This window comes from Phodopus roborovskii, unplaced genomic scaffold (genome assembly GCF_943737965.1).
Source record: "Phodopus roborovskii unplaced genomic scaffold, PHOROB, whole genome shotgun sequence".
In the NCBI taxonomy this organism is placed as follows: domain Eukaryota; kingdom Metazoa; phylum Chordata; class Mammalia; order Rodentia; family Cricetidae; genus Phodopus; species Phodopus roborovskii.
Window position 1 is genome coordinate 3,002,012 of NW_026126616.1, and position 21,989 is coordinate 3,024,000.

At 48.6% G+C, this 21,989-nt stretch overlaps 1 protein-coding gene across 1 annotated transcript in view; it reads right to left on the reverse strand.

The window, feature by feature from the left end:
- Positions 1 to 5,728: 5,728 nt before the first annotated feature.
- Positions 5,729 to 21,989, reverse strand: part of Stab2 (stabilin 2) — a 147,061-nt gene continuing 130,800 nt past the window's right edge. Inside the window, exons 60-69 of the mRNA XM_051206213.1 lie at positions 20,694 to 20,835; positions 18,429 to 18,562; positions 16,312 to 16,477; positions 16,097 to 16,203; positions 14,711 to 14,830; positions 13,786 to 13,926; positions 12,194 to 12,301; positions 11,422 to 11,550; positions 7,794 to 7,904; positions 5,729 to 5,818 (exon numbers count right to left, since the gene is read on the reverse strand). Coding sequence (XP_051062170.1) covers positions 5,762 to 5,818; positions 7,794 to 7,904; positions 11,422 to 11,550; positions 12,194 to 12,301; positions 13,786 to 13,926; positions 14,711 to 14,830; positions 16,097 to 16,203; positions 16,312 to 16,477; positions 18,429 to 18,562; positions 20,694 to 20,835 — 1,215 coding nt within the window. The 3' untranslated portion in view covers positions 5,729 to 5,761. The remainder of the gene's footprint in view (positions 5,819 to 7,793; positions 7,905 to 11,421; positions 11,551 to 12,193; positions 12,302 to 13,785; positions 13,927 to 14,710; positions 14,831 to 16,096; positions 16,204 to 16,311; positions 16,478 to 18,428; positions 18,563 to 20,693; positions 20,836 to 21,989) is intronic.

Below are 21,989 nucleotides of genomic sequence, written 5' to 3' on the forward strand. Positions count from 1 at the left end.
GGGACACGGTCCTGCGTAACGTGTTTTTGTTGCAAATGCCACGTGTTTGTGGCTACATTAGCCTTGTCTCATGTCGCCTGGCTCCTTTTAAGCTTCTGCGCTAATGTGGCGCCGTCGCCGCCACCGCCATAGCTGCCTCCCCCTCCCTCCATCCCCCCTCCAGGCAGGGTCTTACTGTGGAGCCCAGGCTGGCCTTGGACTCAATCCTCCTGCCTCAGCCTCCCGAGAGCTGGATTATAGGCATGCGGCTGTGGTGAGGTATATATTAAATCTAAAGAATGCATGAACATGAAGGAGGCTTGTGGTGAGTGCTTGCTGCCTGACAGCTTTACTACAATAAGTAGATCGTAACTAGCTGCTGATAGATTGCCCACTGGCCTTTTGTAGGCTGCCTGCCAAAACGCAAGTTAAATGAGCCGCCTAGCATTCACTGTTGCCACGGGGATCTTTAATGTCTGTATCGAACATCATCGCAAAGGTGACCCTTCAGATCCCTCCTCCTGTGTTGTATTCTAAGCACTGGGGTTCAGCATTCTGCTTTTTTAAGACAGGATGAGCATTTTCCTGTTTGCTTGTTCCCCAGTGTTAGCCACCAGGGGTTTTGGCAGCTGGAATCTAATGCCAGCAGGTGATGCTCAGCACCACTCTGGTCTCGAAAGGATACAAGCTGCTCAGGATGCTCCTAACTTGTGCTAAGCCAATCAGATATTCTTCTGCAACTAGATGCCAGTTACAGGGGAGTTTGTTTACTCAAGAATGAAGTCCAATTGCTTCCTTGGATGCCTACAGTAGGTGACCTAAGCCTTGCAGGAGAAAAGCATCTCCTGGGTGTGAGTGATGGATTTGACAGTTGAGAAGGGTTACAGTATTGGGATCAGCTGTACCATGGCTCAGCAAACGTGCAGTGGCAGACAGCACCCTCAGACCTGTGTCCTGGCAGCAAGACCTGGTGTAGTGTCCTTGGAGGAAGAGCAGGGAGTTTCCACTGTGGTGATGTCCTTGTCTGGTGCAGTCAGAACAGGTTTTAACTTGTCCCAGGGACTCTTGGCTGGGGTCTGATGTACTGTACTGGCATCTTGTTCTTTTTTGTGCACACTGATGACAAAATATAGTTTTAAAAAGGGAGGTAGATCTTTTTTCCACCTTTAAAAAAATCAAATTGTAAAGCAAATAATTGTTGTTGTTGTTTTTTTCAAGACAGGGTCTCTCTGTGTAGCCCTGGTTGTCCTGGAACTCGCTCTGTAGCCCAGGCTGGCCTCAAACTCAGAGATCCCTCTGCCTCTGCCTGCTGGGAAGAAAGGAGTACACCACCACACCCCAGCAATAAAATTAGTTTTTTTTTTTTTTTTTTAAACATTGCTTAGACTGACTTTCTAAGAATCACGTGAACAAAAATTCAGTCTAGGGCAGTCCGTGCCAGTGTGATACCCAGCAAGGTCTGTGGTAGCCATCCACGCAATTTGCCCTGCTGGTTTTTCCCAGAGCTGCTTTTGCGGGGCCCTGCTTTACAATACCTTAGGCGTCGGGCATTCGAAGCTCTTGCTTCCCTCCTAGAATCGCATGCCCCTCTGCCTCCCTCCTCTCCCTTCCTGCCTCTTTTTTGCTTCCCCTGCTCCTTCCTGTCCTTCTCTCCTTCGGCCTCGCTCTCTACCGGTGCCCGCCTGCTCCTCTGCTTTCAGCCGCTACTGATTAGGTCAGATCTCAGACTAAACTCCTGGTTGCTTTGAATGCATCAGCCCTCTTACTTATTGCAAGGGAGAAAGGAAAAACAGTTAGCTAATTTAGCTTTGGGTGGATGGAATGGCTTCCCCCTCCTCCCCTCCCGTCCCGTCCCCTCCCCTCCGCGAGTACTAAACACTGAAATGCCACTCTGTCCAAACACTTATGTGCTGCCGAAAACCTGCTTGGGGGGCTCTTGACTAAAGTGCTCAAAAGACTGAATTTGGCCAGTGGCCACATGTAACTGCTTAGAGAACCCATGTGTGCTTCTCCCTTTTAATGCCCCCCGCACCTCCACCCCGGGTCAATGTAAGCTCTGGCTGGCCTGGAGGTCACTTTGTAGAACAGTTTGGCCTCAGACTTACAGAGCTCTAGTTGCCTCTGCCCCTGTAGAGTGTTGGGATAAATGGTACCACCATGCCTGGCACGATGTCCTTTTGTTTGGTTTTGTTTTTGATTTTCCTTTCTTCTTTGTTTCCTGCTGTTATTTATTTATTTATTTATTCATGTATGTATGTATATGTGTTTTTGGCCTTAATACAAGGGAGCTAGGTTCAGTTCAGCTAACCTTTGAGGCCACTGAGAGGTGAGGGAAGAGGAGTAAAGCTCTTCTCAGAAGGAAAGCATTTTTTCTTGGCAGGCCACAGGCATCGCTGCCCCTGTGGGGATGGGCACACAGCTCCGTTGGGATTCGAGTCACCAGCACAGGCTGTGGGCTAGATGAGGCTCTTGCCTATGGCCTGCTGGCTCCTGCTGGGTATAGTCTGCCGCATGGTTCTCCATGCAGCCCGTGGTAAATACTGTGTTTGTGCTACCTGCCAAGATTGCTTCCGCATGTGGATTTGTAATACTGGGCTGGGCTCAGAGCTGATGGCTAATTCATCCCAGCTAGCTGGTGTGTTGCTCTGGGAGAATTTCCTTGATGCACAGGCCTACCTTGGCCCACATCACACGCCTTACCTGGAGATGAATGATCCATGAGTGTTCCATGTGAAGGCACTGTGGCCTCTCCAACACTAGAATGAGAGCTCCCTCTGGGCCCACGGAGACCTTGTACTTGCTTTGCATTTCAAAACCCACCCTACCAACCGGTCTGCCCCTTCCCTTCCCACGCATCGCTCTCAGCAGTACTGGAGCGAGACCTTCATGCATGAAGCATTTGTCTCTGGTCTCCTCTAGCAATGCGCCTGTGTTTTCTGTTAGTACAAGTGTGAGCTCCAGTGTAGCACCTGTGTAGTGGAATGATGGACTGGGCCTGTGTGGTACCAGGCACAATAAATGCAGAGTAGATTTACTATTTATTTGGAATGTGAATTTGCTATTTATTCTACATGTTGATTATATATATTGTGATAATGAACTTAACAGCCAAATAAAGCTTGAATGGGATCTCCTCGTCTGCTGGTACACCGTCAGTTATGTGTACTTAAGTCAGTGTAAAACGTGTTTTCCCCCAGGATTTGAGGCTACTCTACTAAAATGAAAGATTAAAAAATAAAATAAAAATGTAAATATTCACATATATATATACACATATATATATATATATGAAATGTAAAATAAAATAAAATCCTAGGGTTGGGAGTGCAGCTCTCTGATAGAGTGCTTACCCAACATGCCTGAGGCCCAGAGTTTGATTCCCAGCCCCTGAAAAGAAGCACTCTAATATACCCACAGAAGAGATTGAGAAAAGTTGAAGTCTACATTGTTTTCTAGCTTTAAGACTGGTGATTGCTGACAGAAACTTGTGTGAGTTCTGCCTTAGGCAGTCAGCGGGGCCGTGGTGTGTGTGTGTGTGTGTGTGTGTGTGTGTGTGTGTGTGTGTGTATGTGTGTATGTAGGTGGGGTGGGAGGGAAGTTGTTGGGGGGGTACACCACCTTGAAGAATACGAAGAGGCAGTTCACCTGTTTGCTTGTGTTGTTACCCAGGAAGCTGGGACATGCCGAGGAATATTAGGAAAATTTAAGCTGGGTGATGGTGGTGCACGCCTTTAATCCCAGCACCCGGGAGGCAGAGGCAGACGAATCTGTGAATTCAAGGCCAGCGTGGGCTACAGAGAGTTCAGGGTAGCCAGGGCTGCACAGATAAATACTGTGTAAAAACAAACAAACAAAACCCATATGTGCTACTGGGTTTGGATAAGTTTGAAAACATTCTACATGTCTTGTGTGTGTGAATGACAGATTTAGCATCTATACCAGGGCTTACCTCCCACTGTGCTGGATGGCCACTCATCTGTGTCACTCATCTGTGTCCCCTTGTTCCCCAGTATGGCCACTTGCATTTCTGTTAAGATGACGGATGTCACAGAGCCACTGGCTAACCTGTCCCACACTTGTCGTTTTGGGGTGACTTCCTGGAAATGTGGCATTGCACCTTCATGTCCCAAAGGTAATGATAAATTTGTCCTCTGCAGAGGCCTGGGACAGCTTCAGTTCCCTGGAGTTGAGAGAGAGCTTACAAGACATTTTATGGCTTTTAGACTTTAGACTTGACTCAGCAAAACTCTAATGGAACAGAATGAGGCCGTTTGGTTTGTACAAGCAAAGGAGGTGAAGCCTGAGGTCTGTTCAACCCAGCCTTCCGCTCTGTCCCCATAGCCACTCCAGCGTGCTGACACTGAGCCCTTCTGAAGGCTGGGGATTACAGTGTGTGTGTGTGTGTGTGTGTGTGTGTGTGTGTGTGTGTGTGTGTGTGTGGTTGGGTTGGAGGGCACTCGGATGTTACAGAGACAGCTGTTTAAGCATGCTGAGTGTGAGCAGTTGTCCAGAAAGGAGCAGAATTTTGCAGTGTATTAAGATCTTCATCTCAAGTCCACAGATGTGAGCTTGCAGACCATGGGCTCTGGGAGACACACACAGAGCCGTAGTTCAGCCCAGTCCCAGGAGCTGTGTTGCCCAAGGCTGCTAACAGTCACTCTGGACCTCCACTGCTCATGTGTAGAAGTGACTGGACTGGTGGTTTTAAAGTCTTTATTCCCCCTCCCACATCTCCAAGAAAAAACATTTTGCAGAATTGGATTTGACAGCTTATATACATGGTCCTAGCACTCTGGAGGCTAAAGCATGGGAATCTGGATTTTAAGGGCAGCCTGGACCATCAGGGAGGAGCGGGAAGGAGGCAGAAGTGGGTGCTATTGGCGGCGGCAGCTGTGGACAGGTGCAGATAACAGCTCACTTTCTAATGACATCAAGGGACATTAATGCACTGAGCAACACTGCATCTTTCAGGGGTGTGTTGCATGGTTACACCACAGCTTGGTCACATCAGATGGACATTTGGGGTATTCTGCCTGGGGCTGTTGGGAACAATGTCACCATCAGTACATGTGACTATGGGGTGCACATGTTCTTCATCTCTTGGGTGTACACCTATGAGAGGTCGCTTTGGTTCTGTGGTAACCCTGTTGGACTCCCTCCCACAGTGCCTCCACTTTGCATTCCCACCAGCAGGGCAGGAGAGCTCTGCACACCCTACGGATGCTCGTCTTCTGATGGACCGTTTGGTTGTCGCTCTCCTAACAGGTGTAAGTGGAGTCTCATGTGCTTAAAGTAAAAGCAAAGAGACAACACTTAGTTCTTGAGACAAAGTTGGCCAATTGAAAAGGCTCTAATTGGCCTTAATAAGTGTAGTTGGCTTTCATAGCTTGAGCCCTCCTAGGCACACAGTGGCTTCTTTAAAAATTCCATAACATTTATTGAGCACATGCCTGTGGCGGGGACTTCTGGGTACTGGGATACAAAGTACAGGAGGTGAAGCCATGCCCCAGGCACTTACAGCAGTAGGAAATACCGCAGGATCACAGTTAGCAAGGCCGTCTGGAATGTGCCAAGAACAATAGAGGTCAGAGGAGGTGGGGTTCCTGGATGGTCCTGGTAACATGGTACCTTACCCATGGAAACAACCCCTATTAACCAGAGAGGTGAGGTATGGTTCTGAGTGTATCATAGTTTAAAGAGACAACTGATGTTGAGAATTCACAGTGGAACCGTGATGGCTCAGGGATTGTGTGTGGCATTGGCTGGTGGCTGGTGGCTCACATCAGGACCTCAGTGCCCCAAGAGGGTCGCCGCTCTCCACCTCCTGTTCTTCAGAGTCCTGGAAGACAGAGGGCTGTGATACTGGGGTGGGGATGGAAGCTGTCCCTCCTAGGGGGAACCTGGATCTGCTTTGGGGCCTAAAGCGTACCTTGCCTCAGGCATATATATCACAGGAGGCTTCAGGCATACTGCTGCCTCAGTGGGGGTGGGGTGGGGTTGAGGGGGGTAGGGAGGGTGCTGGTCAGGGCCACTTAGGTTGGGGCCGCACATCCTTTGCTGCCTGAAGCTGTCTGTGAGGCCCTCAATTATGTTGGTTCCCATCTCTAACAGCACCATAGGAATATTTACTTCACTAGGAAGGTGTGAGGGTTAGCCACTACATTTAGCCAGTGGTGGATGAAGTGATAAAGCTTTCATATTGGAAATACTAAAGCAGGTGACTGCATGAACACCCCACTCCCTGCCAGAGAGCCAGCCCCGTCAAGCCTCCTGCTATCATCCGCTCTGAGTGGCACCGAGGTTTTCACAAGCAGCACGCTACAGTTAGCAAAGGTTCCTCAAGGGTGTTTGGGATATAGAGCCGTTACAGGTGCCCACACTCCAGTGTAAAAGTCAGAGGATGCAGCCTGTTGGTGTCCTGGGCTCAGGGGTCCTATTACTAGAACTTTCTGGCCACTTGTTCTCACTGAACTCTGCTTCTGGAATGGACTCCCTTTGTTCCAGAGGACTCTCATGTGTGAAGAAGGCAAAAATCTGTGGAGGTGTGGAGTATAAGGAACAGTTTAACACCCCATCCTCCACAGACTTTAAATGACTGACGGCAGCTTCCACAGAACGATGGTGACAGAAACAAACCCGCACTAGCCAATAAACACAACCCAGCAGAGCCCACTGTTGAATCTGACAGAATATTTTTATGTGAGTTAAAAAATAAGATTTGAGATGTGGTTATTTTCAACCAATTGCAAAGACAGTTCAATCTGCTACCATACACACTACTAGCCAAGGATACCGGCTCACTGTTTACACCTACTGCAGTAAATAATCTTAAGGTGTTTTTGCAAGAGAACTTTGTAGTGTTTCAGCGACAACCTGTAAAAATTCAACTGTTCAGCCAGGTGTAGCGGCACTTGGGAGGCCGAAGAGGGTAAATCTCTATGAGTTCTGGATGGCCTGTCCTACATAGCAAGTACCAGATTACACAGTGAGACCTTCAGTGAGTAAATAAATATTACGTGTATTTGATTTAAAGGGATTTCCACAGTCAGTTTGTAAAAACTGAACTGTACCGTGATTTGTGGGAGAAATATGCACGCTAACCCTAAACTGATAGCATGGCTCTGCCTTCAGCTAATACTACAAAGGTTGTTAATCTAGAGAAGCCAGGATGCAAATGCTACACAGGGTTGTCAATTTAGAGAAGCCAAGATTCAAATGTTCCAAAGATCATGGCTAGCTCAGGTGGCATGCCTGTCAGGCAGGGATGCTCAGTGTCTGGCTAAGTTCTTCATGGTTACGTGAGGGGAAAATGCCTTCCCCTAGCTTCCCAGTCCAGAACTGACTGAAAATGATAGGCAGGCTACCCTCACATCCCATGTGAATGAGGTGCCCTGCCATGTGGTTAAAATCAGGGTAGCCCCAATCCAAGCTCAAGCTTCACTCATTAAATAAATGGTTCCTTCTGGGGAAAACTAGATCAGATCATTGCCCATTAAAGACCTCCGGAGGCAAAAGCAGCTCCCTAGGCAAGAAGAGGCTCTGCCCAAGGCACAATTGATAGGTAAGGGAAGTGTTTTACACAGGCCTGCTTCCACAGCGGCATTCCCGGCCATAAGGTGGGGGCTGGGCAGCCTCTAGTTGGAGGCTTCACAAAAGCTGAGCACCCTGAATAGAAAGCTGTCCTCTGGGCTTGCTGTCTGAGGTGCATCCTACAAGGGTGGCTCTTCCTGGGGCTGCGGCTTCACTGAACTTCTCTGGGAGGCAGCACTCTGCAGCCCAGCTAAGCCCTGGCCTAGGGTGAAGTGTGAACTTACTGTGAAGGGGTCACAGGAGGTCTCAGGGGGTGCCGGCGGCGCTGAGCTCTCATACACAGGGTTTGAGATATTCTCAGGCTGCTGCTTGCCAATAGCCAAGTCCTCTTCTGACTGTTAAGAAAGCGAACCACAGGGGTGAGTGTCAGGACTGTCCCCGAGCACTCTTTACCTCAGGGGCCTTCCCAGAAGCACTGTTGAGGTGACTGACTGTGATAGAAGGACCAGGTATCTCTCCCAAATTGGCCCACACGGCATTTCCATCCTCCTGGAATGTTCCCATGACTCATGCTGCAATTCCTACCCTAAGCACCGGTAAGCACCGGTGAGCCCCGTTACCCTGGAGTTGTATGGCTTCTGTCAACTTAGAAAGATCATCTATGTGCTACAAATGATGGTTCGAATGTTCTTGTCCAAACATCCATTGAAATTTAGTCCCCATCTGGAGCTACGAGAAGGGTAGGAGACTTGATCCTGCTGTGCTATTTGCAGGCAGGACCTTTGGGGTGGTGGTTATGGTTACAGGGAACCGCAGGGCAAAGCATAACCCAGTGGAACTGAAACTCTGTAAGGACAGGCGCTCAGGCCAGGACTTGGCTCTGTCACCCTAGGATTCTCTGCACTGTGTTGAGAACTTGGCTGAGTCCTCTGTAGCATGAAAGTCATACAGATGTAGCCACGTGGCCTTTGATCACTCAGCTTTCAGATCTGTGAGCGGAACAGCCCTCTGCCGGTTGTAAGTGATCTAGTTTGTGGTGTTTGGTTACAGTAAGAGATGCTTTTGAGAGTTGCCTCTGACTTTATAGACAGGCCAGCTATCTTCTGGCAGGCCTGGGCTGTTGCCTGAGGGCACTGAATAGCTTTTCCTGAGTGTGGAAAGAGACCAGGAAGTAACTTTAGGAACATGATACCCACATTTCCAAGAGGTGAGGTAGGTGGTTTTTGGTCACTCGTTGGGTTATGAATATTTGTCATTATTTAAGGGGATTGGTTACAAAATGTTGTTGCTTATGATCAGGAAGAAAGTTGATAAAAGGGGGTTATATTCAATATTTTTAATTTGAAAAAAGAGGAATCCAGATATGATAGGATAAAAAGGGTAGATTACTGAATCTATTCTGAAAGGAATAAATGGAGGACAGGGGTAAGATAAAATCTACTCTTAAAAAGCAATTACTAGTTTTAACTATTTTACATTGAATTAGATTTTTATATATTGTATACAAATTGATACAAATTTGAAATTAATTTTTCTAAAACATTAAGTTTACAATATTGTTCAAGGTATTGTACTTATACAGCTCATTTAATAATGTAACATAAATTTATAGTCCTTGATAGTTATTATCAACTAAATGAGATAATAAGGAAATGCAGGTTAGTAATTAGTCAACTATTACAATCAAACTCGTAGTCACATTAGATAAGTTTACAAGGTCAAACAGATATTTGATGAAGACAGGTCATCTTCAAACACTTCACTGTCTAGAGAATATGGCATCTAACATTTTTATAGCATGGGTTCTTTTTTTTGGAGAAGATGATGAGCATCAAAGAGACTCCACATGGAGCTTCCTTTCTTTGTGTCAAAGGTAAGCCACAGGGTAAGGAAGTGCCCTTGCCTCGCCTGCTGACAGTATGCCAGACTGTCAAACTGGACAAACAGGGCGCCAAAAAGAGTGACTGCAAATCTTGCCAAGACAAGGTGGTCCAGTCCTTCAGAATATCCTGGTCCATAGACGTGTCTGTCAGATATGCCAGGCCTATAGGCTAAGACGGATGCCCAACATTACAGAGGAGGGAGACAGAGAGTGGCTGGGAGGGAGATACCATGTAGAAGGAAGAGGTCGGAGCATTCTCTGTAAGCCAAGACCAAGTGGAGATACGTAGTTTTTAAAATGGGATAAAAATCGAGAGCTAGCCATTAAGAAGCCCGAGCCATCGGCCAAACAGTTTATAATTAATATAAGCCTGTGTGTGTTTATTTGGGACTGAGCTGGACAGAAACTTCCATCTACGACCAGGGAAGAGAGCAGAGAGAAAGGAAGGCTGATTAACCCCTGCACTTCTGCCCAGCCCAGTGCTTGGGGCACTATGGTTTGGATACATGTCTCACAAAGGCTCTTGGTTAAAGTCTACATGCGCTCTTGGGAGCCAGTGGGACCTTCATGAAGTGGGGTCTAATGGGATGAAGTTTGGCAATTGTGGGTGTGCCCAGGAAGGGGACCCTGGCCCCTCCTCTTTTTCCTTTGCTCCCAGCCACCATGAAGTGAGTACTCTGCCGTATGCTCCTGCCATGATGTCCCCATGGACTAAAAGTATGAGCTAAACCTTTCTCCCACATAACTTGATTGCCTCAGGTATTTTGTCATGGCAACAGAAAACTGATGGGCACATAGGGCCACCCCATGGCAGCTCAGGAGCTTGCTGATGAGGCAGACTCAACTCTGCAAACAGAATGGGATGAGGTTTGCTGGCTACACAGTGAAGCTGTGCAGGTGTTAGACTCCGATCCCCAACTCTCAGGGCTTAGTCTTGATGCCCAAGCCTACCATGCTGGAGACTCGTCTAGACCCTCCTCCCAGGAAGCCCGGGCGGAGGTGGGGGTGGGTACTCTAGCCGCTGTAAGCAAATACCAGCACCTGGGCCAGGACATGCTGAGGTAGCCCAGCCCTGGAGCTGGCTGTTGGAGTGGGCCTGATGAGCTGTGTTCCTCTAGAACTTACTAGGAGGTATGATTATCACCAGCGGGGGATGAACCCGGCCAGCTTGGTGTGAAGTGAGACTGTCTGTCGTGATGCCCTGTTGCTTCAGCGCATGCCTCCCAACACTTCGGTTTCCTGTGAGTTGAGGTGGTGTGAGGCCCTTGTCGGGAGTCAAGCTATGCCAGCCCTGGCCTTGGAAGTCTCCACAACCACAAGCCAATACACGCATGCTCTTCGTAAATCGCCCAGACCTAGTCGTTGCGGGGTTGTTTGTCTCATGTTTGTGTACGTGCAGATGTACATGTGCCGACGTGTGCTCATGTGTGTGGAGGCCAGAGGACAAGCTCAGCTATTATCCATTCTTTCTTAGGACTTGACCTCTCACGGAACCTGGAGCTTGCCACTCCAGCCAGACTGGCTAGCTAGTGGACCTCAGAGGGCTGTCTCTCTCCCCAGTGATGGCTTTACAAGCACATGCCATTGAGCCTGACTTTTATTATGTGGGATCTGGGAGTTGAACTTGGGTCCTTGTGGTTGCAGAGCAAGCATTTTAGTAGCTGGTTTACCTCTCCAGCTCTTTGTTTGTTTTTTTGTTTTTCATTATCTTCCTTCCTTCCTTCCTTCCTTCCTTCCTTCCTTCCTTCCTTCCTGCCTGCCTGCCTTCCTTCCTTCCTGCCTTCCTTCCTCCCTCCCTCCCTCCCTCCCTCCCTCCCTCCCTCCCTCCCTCCCTCCCTCCCTTCTTTCCTTTAAACAAGATCCCACTGCATGGTTCTGCTGGCCGTGAAGTTGTGGTGTACCTCAGGCGGGCCTGGAACCCGTGGCCCTGGTTCACCCCCTGCTGAGCACTGGGACTATAGGTGTGCGCACCCTCTGTGTGCACACAGAACAGGAGAGGCAGCCCTTCACAGCGGGCTCAGTTCTCTTACCTCAAAACGCTGGAAGCCAATTGTTCTCTGGTTTAGTCGGAAGTAAGAATAGGCAGCCAGAGCAATTGCGCCAGTGACCAGGATGACAGCACAGACTACGCCCGTCCCCAGGCCAGTGTGGGCAGGAGTCTGTACACAGAAAGGAAAGGGGCCATTTCTTACGCTGGTGATTCCAGCGTAAGATAGGTCTCAATTCACCCGGTCCTTACTTGACTTTGGAGTGATTCATAAAAATACTGTCAAATTAACATGAATTTAGGCCTCATTACTGCCAGGACCTATTTCTTATAATAACTTAAAGAGACATGGACGGTCATTCCCCCATTTGTGTATGGGGCAACTGAGGCAAAGAGATGCTAAGTACTTGCCCAAACCACACAGCTTTCTAGAGGGAGCACAGGCTTTAAAACCCATCAGTTTGGAGCTTATATGCACGACCACCATGCTATGGAACTTTCTAGTAGCTAGCAGCTCACCTCATGTGCCCCTGGGGAAATGTTAGGGTTCTAACAATGACCACACAGCCAGCCTTCCCAGAGCATGTAGGCTCTGCCAGGAGCCACTGTGAGGGTTCACTGTTTCTTCATGCAGTCTGCCCAGGTCGGGGAAGTACTGTGAACCCCTGTGCTCACACCGGGTAGAGATGAGAAAATGGGCTCACTTCCCTCCCAGGGGCTCCCCTGACGCACTGCTGGGACGGGAGGCTGGTGGGAATGAGCTCTGGGGATGCACATTTGACACAGGAGCTCCCTGGCCCCTCATGGGTACTCACTCCTGGCATGGGAGGGGCTTTCAAAGGCTCAGAAATGATATGAATGAGCCCGTTGGAGGCAACGATGTCCCACTGCAGGATGACTCTCCCGTCCACAAACCTGGTCTCCTAGGGAAATGAGGAGAGGGAGAGCGAGACCTGTGACCTCTTCCCCTCCCCACAGGCAGCTTCCCGCTTGGCTTTTCTGGGGCCTCAGAGGCCTGTGGGCTTCTTTCCCCAACCCTCTGTGTGACAGATGAGCTGACAGAAGGAAATGGCCTGTCCACCATCACTCCAGCAGTAAATGATAAGCCCCAGGGCTCAGGCTCTGCCTCACTCCACAACTCTAGGGGAGGCTGTCCTCTAGATGGAATCGAGGCCCCACGTCCCACCTTCCGAGTTAGGTCACATTCTGACAGGTTCAGGTGGCTTGGATGTGCATGGATTTTTATGGACACTGGTTCCTACACATCACAAACTGAGTCACCGAACCACTGACAGCCTATGGATTAGAGTTCACAGACACTGAGGTCACCAATGCCACCATCACCATCACTACCATTACTGTCACCACCATCACCACCATCACCACCACCATCACCATCATCATCATCACCACCACCATCATCACCATCACCATCATCATCACCATCACCACCATCACCATCATCATCACCATCATCACCACCACCATCACCACCATCACCATCATCATCACCATCATCACCACCACCATCACCACCATCACCATCATCATCACCATCATCACCATCACCACCATCACCACCACCACCATCACCATCATCACCACCATCACCATCATCACCATTACTATCATCACCATCATTACCATCACCATCATCATCATCACCACCACCATCATCACCATCACCATCATCATCACCATCATCACCATCACCACCACCACCATCACCATCATCACCATCATCACCATCATCACCATCACCATCATCATCACCATCATCACCACCACCACATCATCACCATCACCACCACCACCATCATCACCACCACCATCATCACCATCACCACCACCACCATCATCACCCTCATCCCTACTTATCAAATGTGGAAACAGAGTTCCGAGTAGTTAGGTAGACTAATTCATCCCAGGGTCATATGACTTGGAAGCTCACACATTAATGCCTGAGATAGAATAACAGACAGAAACTTCTTCAAAAACAGTTTCATTTCTCTGGCCAGTAGGTGGTGGTGCACACCTTTGATCCAAGTGCTCTGGAGGCAGATGCAGGCATATCTCTGAGTTCAAGGCTAGCCTGGTCTACTGAGCAAGTTCCAGGTCAGCCAGGGATATGCAGAGAAACCCTGTCTCGAAAAACTAAACCAACCAACCAAACAAAAAACCAAAAACAAAACAAAAACCAGTTTCATTTCTCAGTTCTCATTAACCCAGTCTATTGCCAAGGTTCTGGGGTGGCCCGTTAATATACAGTATCACAGCCACAGTTTGCATTCATACTGCCCTAATCCATGGACTTAAAGCTGACTTTCATATTATAATAGCTGGCATGCCCGGAGCTGTGCACATGTTTTCTCTAGTTCTCTCAACAAGCCCAGAAGGCTTTTCATACTTGGTGGAGCTGGTCCTGGCTGGAGGTGATGAGTAGCTGGCTTCCCAGCCTCGTCCTCAGAACGGTACCATTGAGAAGGTCATTGTAAAAAGAGACACTGACATTAGTAAGGTGGTGCTCGATGTCCCGCCCAGACAGGGTCTAAGGAGAAAGCAGACAAAAAGTCAGTTCTGAGCAACAGCTGGAAATAAGTTTGCCTTAGGCGTTTGGCTCTGGGGTCTTTCCTAAGGCTCATGTGTAACTAGCACATGGAAAGTCATCTTTATTCTGTAAAGCCAGTTTCCCGGAGGGTCCGGAGCAGGCCTGGAGGATCCCCAGGCAGGCAGAGGGGTTGCCCTTCAGCCCTGTGACTGGGCAGTGCCTGGGGCTTGGGCCTGCTGGTCAGCCTCCATGGGGGTGGGTGTTGAAACAGTGCATTCTTCCTCTTTTGACCACATCGCGAGGGCGTCAGCGTGCTGGACCCCTTACACCAGGGCCTCTTCCCTCCTTGGATGCTTGCCTCTGGCCCCTTATTTCCTTCCCTGACTTTGGGCTTACCCTTGTGACCTGTTGGCTGGTGTTTTGTTAGCAAACATGAACCCACAATAGTAGGTTCGCACTGAGCCTCCTGCCTCCTGCCGTGACTGGTTTAGTCTGCTTGGTTGTGAACCCTGCAGAGCAGAGCTGTCCATAGTCCAGCTGGGACTACTGCCTAGACTGGAAGTGGCAGATGCTCATCATCTGTGTGTGATGATGGGGGCCAGCGCCCCTCTGTATCTGGGGTAGGCACTGTTTGTTCTGACAAGGTCCTGTGCCTTTACTTACCAAGTAAATTAAAGGCACGTGCTATCTATCACATGTGGTGGAGTGATTTGCAACACCCTGTTACGGTGGTGACAGATGATAAAGCCCCGTCTAAAAGTGCAGGTATCAGGAACCCACTCACCCTATTTTCCAGTAGCCCACTGTTCTGTGGCACAAATAGGGTGCCGCGGATGGACAGGTCGGTCAGGTGTTTCAGAAATGCCTGGCCTCGGGCTGAGCTGTTGGAATAAGCCAGCACCTCCTGGGGAGGAAAAGAAGTGGTCACATGGGCTGCCATGGTGTGGGGGTGGGGTTGGCTGGAGGAGCTGGGGGCGGGCACAGTGCCTCCGAGAATACCCTGATGCCTTTGCGGGAGTATTAGGATGACTTTTCCTCTCTTAGTGCATCCATCTAAGATGCTCTGCTCTGCTCTACACGGTGCGAGGCCATGCCTGTGTCCTGCCCCAGGTTACCACTCCATCCTACAGGGCAGCATCTGGCTCCATTCTGAGTGCCGAGGCTGGGTGGTACTATAAGCCACACTTGCTCAAAGACACTGTCATCTGCCTAGCAGGAGCCACAGAGCTGCCTATAACTTATCCTACATTCCAGACGGATGAAGATGAAACCTCCTCACCCATAAAGGGAGGGGCACTTAACACCGGTCCTCACTGATCCAGCCATCTCCTGGGGCATGTGTCTCATGATTGATGATGGGCAGAGACCTCCAGACTGTTGTAAGACTTCAGCTCAGCCTAGTCACCACTGTTTGCTGAGGCCCATTCAGTTTCAGGTCAGCCAGACTTCCCCAACCTGAGCCTTACCTCCAGGCTGTCCTCCAGTCGCTATCACTGGGTTCTTGGAATATCTAACCCCTTCGGGTGACTGGGCATTGAGTCAGTTCTCTGCTGTCCAGAAGGCCTCTTTGAGCACTGTGGCCCTTGAACCCTTTGTAGCCATTCTGTCACTGTGTGTGTGTGTGTGTGTGTGTGTGTGTGTGTGTGTTACTGTGTCAAGTATAATGGATGGCCCAAGGGTTAGTATTAGTAATTGACAGTGGAATAAAAGAGCCCGTGGGCATAGAGGGTTACATGGTAAAATGCAACCAATAAATATGACATAGCTTGTGAATTTACTGTGAAGGAATACATTCTGATGTTATGGAAAGACAAAAAAAATGTCCATTTGCTTCTGCTATAGTGTGCTCATGATATAGTAAATAGTCACGCTATTTTCTTTCTTTTTGGTCAGTTTCTTAAACTGCTTTAGATGCAAACACAGGCAATACCTGTGTCGCACTGATGAATCCAAAAGTTTCTACATGCTTATGGTGTCAATACATCAAGTCATTTAAAGATCACAACCATGCCCATGAAGCGGCTGAGCTCACGGTCCCCTCCTCCCATGAGGGCCTGGGCTCTCAACCTCAACCGTGAGCCTTTGGCCTCTTTCAGAGTCTCACTTCTTCGTTAGTTGTTTGTGGGTGAGCCTCCCTGCTGGAGGAGGGCCAAACACACAGGGTACATACTGCCAGGAAGTTGGTGAGCGAGGGTAAGGACATGAGGACTTGCAGCAGGTTCCCACTGCATGAGAAGCCATCTCCCACGTAGCCTGCCTTGCAGGTGCAGTTCACATCTGGAAAGGAGAGGCACAGGGGCCCAGTGAGGTGAGGCCGGGGCCACCCTGCAGGCAGAGGTGCTCAGGGCTATCTGGCCTGGAGCCTGTAGCGGATGGGACAATGACCTTTCATCCGGTAGCAGAAGACATCCCACATTTCACTCTTGTTGGGCCTGATTCCGTAGTCCACTATCCCAACAATGTTTGAACCACACTTCGGAGAGGCATAGGTCGTGGGGTAACCAACCCGCCCACTCTCCAGCCAGCCAGCTGAGCAGAGGTGATAGCTAGCCTGCAGAGACAGGGCAGTGACTGGGTTAGTTATAATGTCCTGATGGCTGTGGAATCATCTGGGTAATTCTGATCCCTACTTAGACTGCAAACTCTATGGAGCGTGCTGGACTCCTGTGCCTGGAAAATATATATAGTAGGTCACTAAACGTCTGTTCATCAAGCCGTTGGATGAATGACCATGGTCCTCCTTTCTGTAGGTGCCCAGGCCTTTCCTTCTGGCTTCTCTCTTGAGAAGGAACTCACCGGCAGCTATGCACCCCAGGACAGATTCTCCTGCTTATGAACGAGCAAAGCTCTAACTGATGACAGACTCCTAATTCACCATGGCCACCACCACCATCATTGCCCCTGTGTGGCTGTAATTTAAAATCTTTATCACAAGGGTAAGATGACTGAGGCATGGGATAATAATGTTTACCCCAAGAACCACAGATCATCTAACAAAACCCCCAGTGCCAGGCATGGAAAACTCTTCTCCAGTTGTTGGTCAATGGAGTCCAGAAGACTTCCCAAACAATATAGGCTTCTGTCATTGCCCTTGGTTGTCTCCCAGACAGCAGGTAAGACTGTACTGCTGAAGACACTATACACTTTGACAGAGGACTTGGAAGACTCAAGCTGGCGCCTACTTGTCCTTACAGTATTGGAAAGTGATGTGCAGGCTGCCAAGGGAGAAAAGCAACCAATACTCCTACCCGGCTGTAAAGCTTACAAACTGAAACGACCGGCATGGCAAAGTGTTTCCAGAGGTGCAATGACGGCACCTCCATCTTGGAGGAAACCAACAGCCGTGCAATTGGACGTAAGGCCTGCTCAATAGGAGAGAATTCACTGACGGTGCTGTAAACCTAGCCAACTGCCGGCGGCTGCTGAGGTCATGCACGCTATAGGAGATGCTACTACAGCCATTTTCTTAAGTCAGTATAATTTCTAACTACATTCTAAATACTAATGCTCATAGATAAGAATAGCTCTCACCCTCATTAAAGGAATGTCTTTTTACAGCAGACAGACCCTATTATAGACATCTACAGCTAATCAAAATTCAGACATCAGGTGACTGTGTTACCCTGCATCAGCTGGGTACTTACAACACATCCACACAGGGAACTTACAACAATAGAGTTGCCTAAACAAGACATGTGTGACGATAACACCAGTTGACATGACAAAGTGAATGCAAGAAACTTCACTAGGTTCTGTCCCTCGATGAAGAGCTACAGGTGATTACTGGCTTCTCAGAGAGTGAGAATCCGTTTTCTCCAGGGATGAGGTCCCTGGTAAATTCCCAGTCCCGTATGGTCACCAAATGGACTGACTCAGCAGGCAGAGTGTAGAAGTGTGTGTGTGCGTGCGTGAGTGTGTGTGTACGCGCATGTATTAAATTAAAGAAGAGGTCATGAATTTGAGAAGGAGAGCGGGGGACATGGGAAGAGTTGGTGGTTGATGGAAATGATGTAAATATGGTACTTTATATAAGAAATTAGCAAAAAGTTACTTCAAAAAAGATGACTGAGACAAAACAAAGTTGCTGAGACTCACACAGCCAGTACCTCGAAGATTCAAATGCACCGTTTATCACTAACCTTTCAATAATCAAAAGTTGAGCTCCTGTACTCCACACTACTGTTAATCCTGTACACACACACACATTATACCATAGTCCTGTACAGAATACACACTACCGTAGTCCTGTACAAACACACTACCATAGTCTTGAACACACATGCGTGCGCGTGTGTGCATGTACACACACACACGCACACACACGCACGCACGCACGCACACTGTACCATAGTCCTGTACACACGGTAGATGCCTCACTTTGGACACGATGGCTCTTCCAGTGCTGCAGGAGAAGCCTGAGCTTTCTCCAGCTTCCCGGGGATGCCTGCACACACTCCTCCCCGCTGGCTCTGCCTGAAGTATCTGCTTAACTGGGGACCCACCTTCTGGGCATAGGAGAGCTGGTTGTAGGTGGCTATGGATGCAGCTTCGTTGACACATGCCTCTTTGGCTTTGTCAAAGGTCAGTTTGTACTGGCCCAGGGGGGAGCGCAGATGGAACACCCCAACCGTCGTGTCTAGAAGAAGAGGGAGATTATGCAGTCAGTCAGCATGGCTGGCAGGGACTGAAGTAAGAGACTTAGGAGGAATTCAAGGTAGAGGCCAACTGTAGCCCAGGATGCTCTGGGAAGCCGCTTCTCCCAACTGTAGCCCAGGGTACCTAGGAGGCCGCTTCACCTTCCAGTTATGTTGAAGTACATCAGTTGAAATATTTATTCTTCTTAATCATATAAACAGGGCTGGAGAGATGGCTTAGCAGTTAAGAGCCGTGCCCACGCAGCAAGCATGGCTCACAACTGCTTGTATCTCCAGTCCCAGGGGATCCAATACTCTCTTCCGGCCTCTGTAGGCAGGCACCGCACACACATTGAGCGGTGGCAACTACCTGAGCCATCTCCCCTTACCCAGAACGATCCTCTCACTGTATATTTCTTTCTCTAAGCACACTGTCTCTCCCATTTTCTCTGGGTTTGACCAATGCAGGCATTTTTTGTGGGGGTGGGGTCTCCACTGGAGTCCAGGCTTCAACTGCACATCTCTGGAAAACCCCTTCATCTTACCTAGATAGATCTTATCTGGGGGAAAAAAAACTGTTTCTTTTTTTTGTTTGTTTTTGTTTTTTTGAGACAGGGTCTCATTATATAGTCTTGTCTGGCCTGAGAGTTTCAACACAGATTAGGCTGGCCTCAAACTCACAGAAATCTATCTACCTCTGCCTCCCGAGAGTTGGGATTAAAAGCATGTATTATCATGCCTACCCTGTCTGTTTTTAAAAGAAGATTTGTTGTGATATGTGTACAACATAAAATTGGCTCTTTTGACAATTTTAAGTGTACAGCTTTTAAATACACGGACATTGTTGGGCAAGCGTCAGTGCTATCCATTAATTCCATAATCCCAACCAAGTCTCTATTGTTAAACAGTCACTTCGTGTCCTCTGCCCTGTGGGAGCCTCTCTTCTATTCTCTGTCCTCATGGGTCTTCTTGGTTTAGGTTTCTCATATAGCTGACTCATAGAATGGGCTGTCTTTTTGTGTATGGCTTATGTCACTTAATGTAACATGCCAAGGCTAGTCAGTCCTTTCCTGCTGTACCATCCGTCAGACTTCCTGATGCTTTCCGTGCGACTGTTGCCCCAATGCATGGATGTGCTACATTTGTTTATCCACCCAGAAGTTCTTGTTGCTTCTTCCTTCTAGCTGTTCTGCACATTGTTGCTGTAGACATGGGCCTGCAAATAGCTGGGATTTCTGAGCCCCTACTTTCAACTTTCTAGTCTTGCTCTTTTACTATGGCTGCAAGAACGCAGGGTAACATTTTGCCTTCTGTTTTACTATGTTTCCCCCTTATCTGATATTCATTTAGCTTTCCCTGCTATCCTGGGTCTCTTCTTGGAGGAACAGTCTGTTTTCCATGTCCCTGCATTTTTGAGGCATGCCTCAGGGTTTGGTGTAGGACAAGTGTTAAATCAATAGTTGCTATTGAGATCTGAAAAAAAAAAATCCTCAAACATCAACAACAAAAGACTCTTAAGTTTCTCTTGCTGGTAAACCAGAGCAAAACATGTAGACATCTCCACTCAATGCACAATGCACAGTTAACTTGGGACACATTTGAAATCAATGAAGTCCCAATATCTCCGGCTCTGAACTGAGCTCCCATGGGGTTTCAACATGCCCTACCTGCTGGGTCTCTGTACTGTGGCTTTTCTACTTTCTTCTGTGGGCTTTATTAGCCTGTGGGTTTATTAGTCGCCATTCAAATCGCCCTGGGAAGTACATGTGGTATATGCCACCACTGTGCGAGAAGCAAAGAGCAGTTAAGAAACCGCTGCTGCAAAGTGCGAGCCTCTCCGTTGTTATTGACCATCCTAAGCGGTGCTTCTCAGATTTGATTCCTGCCAATGGTTGTGAGGGTTGCTAAGCAACATGGGAAAGGAAAACTCTGGGAATGTCCCTTGAGCCCCTCCCAGTTCTAGCCTTCAAGGTCCAATTGTGAGTTGACTCTCCTGCCTCAGCAGGTCTGGATAATGTGTGGATCCTTTAGTTTCTGTTTTACTTTGTTTCATCATTTTTTTCTCCCCCGGACACACCCTCACCCAAGCCAAGACAGGAAGGTGTGTTGGGCCAGGGCTCCAGCCACACTGACCCTGGAAATGAAGGTCTGCACAGTTGGCATCTGGGTGGCACTGTCCATTGTCCTGTAAGCAGCGGTCCAGGGGTAGCTGTTCGGGCTCACAGTCCAGTCCATCCCCCACATAGTGACTCTTACATTCACATTTGTGCCTGCCCTGAGGAAAGAGGGCCGGAAAAGGTGAAAAAGTCCCAGTGGACACCCAACCGCACGGAAGCGCTTCAGAAAGGCCAGAGTGCTGGGCCTGTGCAAGCAGAGTACAGGTTGTCTTGTTCCATGCAGGCCCATCGTGAAAGGCCGCCTTCATGCTCAGCATAAATGCTGCCTCCCTCCACAGCATCCTGCAGGAGGAAGCTCTTGACCGCTGTTCCAACACATGGGCCCCAGGTCTGTCCCTGTCTCTGTCACTCTGTACCAGGGTTGTGTACTGACACTAAGTACCTCCTGTTTTCTCAACTTGTGCTCAGGGATGCACCTGTCTTTTTTTTTTATAGTTCACTGCTGTTTGTTTGTGTCCACTGGTCTAATCAGAGTACCCTCATCTAATCTTACAGACCCTTTGATGTCTCTGTTATTAGGCCCTCTTCACACAAGGAAAATGAGGCTCAACAGACATCAATCAAGTGGTCAGTAGCTCAGAGCTAAGTCGTAAAGGCTGCCTGACTAAATCTCTGTAATTGGCAGGGCACCTGCTGCACTTCCCAACAGAGACATGGGTCACTGACTCCATGCCTACAAGACATGAGGGCAGGCCACCATGGTACCATTTATTGTCAGCTTTCTGTTCTAATGAGCTTTAGCTCTAGAGTCATGATGGACTCATGGGAAAGCTGGGAAGGCAGCATAAACACTCTCTACGGTTCTCAACCTTCCTAACACTGTGACCCTTTAACAGAGTACCACATGCTGTGGGACCCCAATCATGAAATGATTTCACTGATACATATAACTGTAATTTTGTTACTGTTATGAATCATAATGTAAATATTTGATATGCAGGATATTTGATATGTGGCCCAAAAAGGGTTGTGATGCACAGGTTAAGAAACCTTGTTCTATAGCCTATCAGCTTCCCTTAATGTGATCATCACCTCTATCTGTAGCAGAAGCTACTGAGTGATGATGGTATGAACTGAACAACAGACCTTACCTGGGTTTCACTGAAGTTGATGCTAATGTCAATCTAATGTTGAGGATACAAAATAGCATGACCACTGACTTTTACTAGAAACAGGCCAAGGTAGGCAGGCAGTGTAGCAGAGGCCAGAGGGAAGCAGAGGTCAGGGAGTTGAGGACACCAGGCTGAACTGG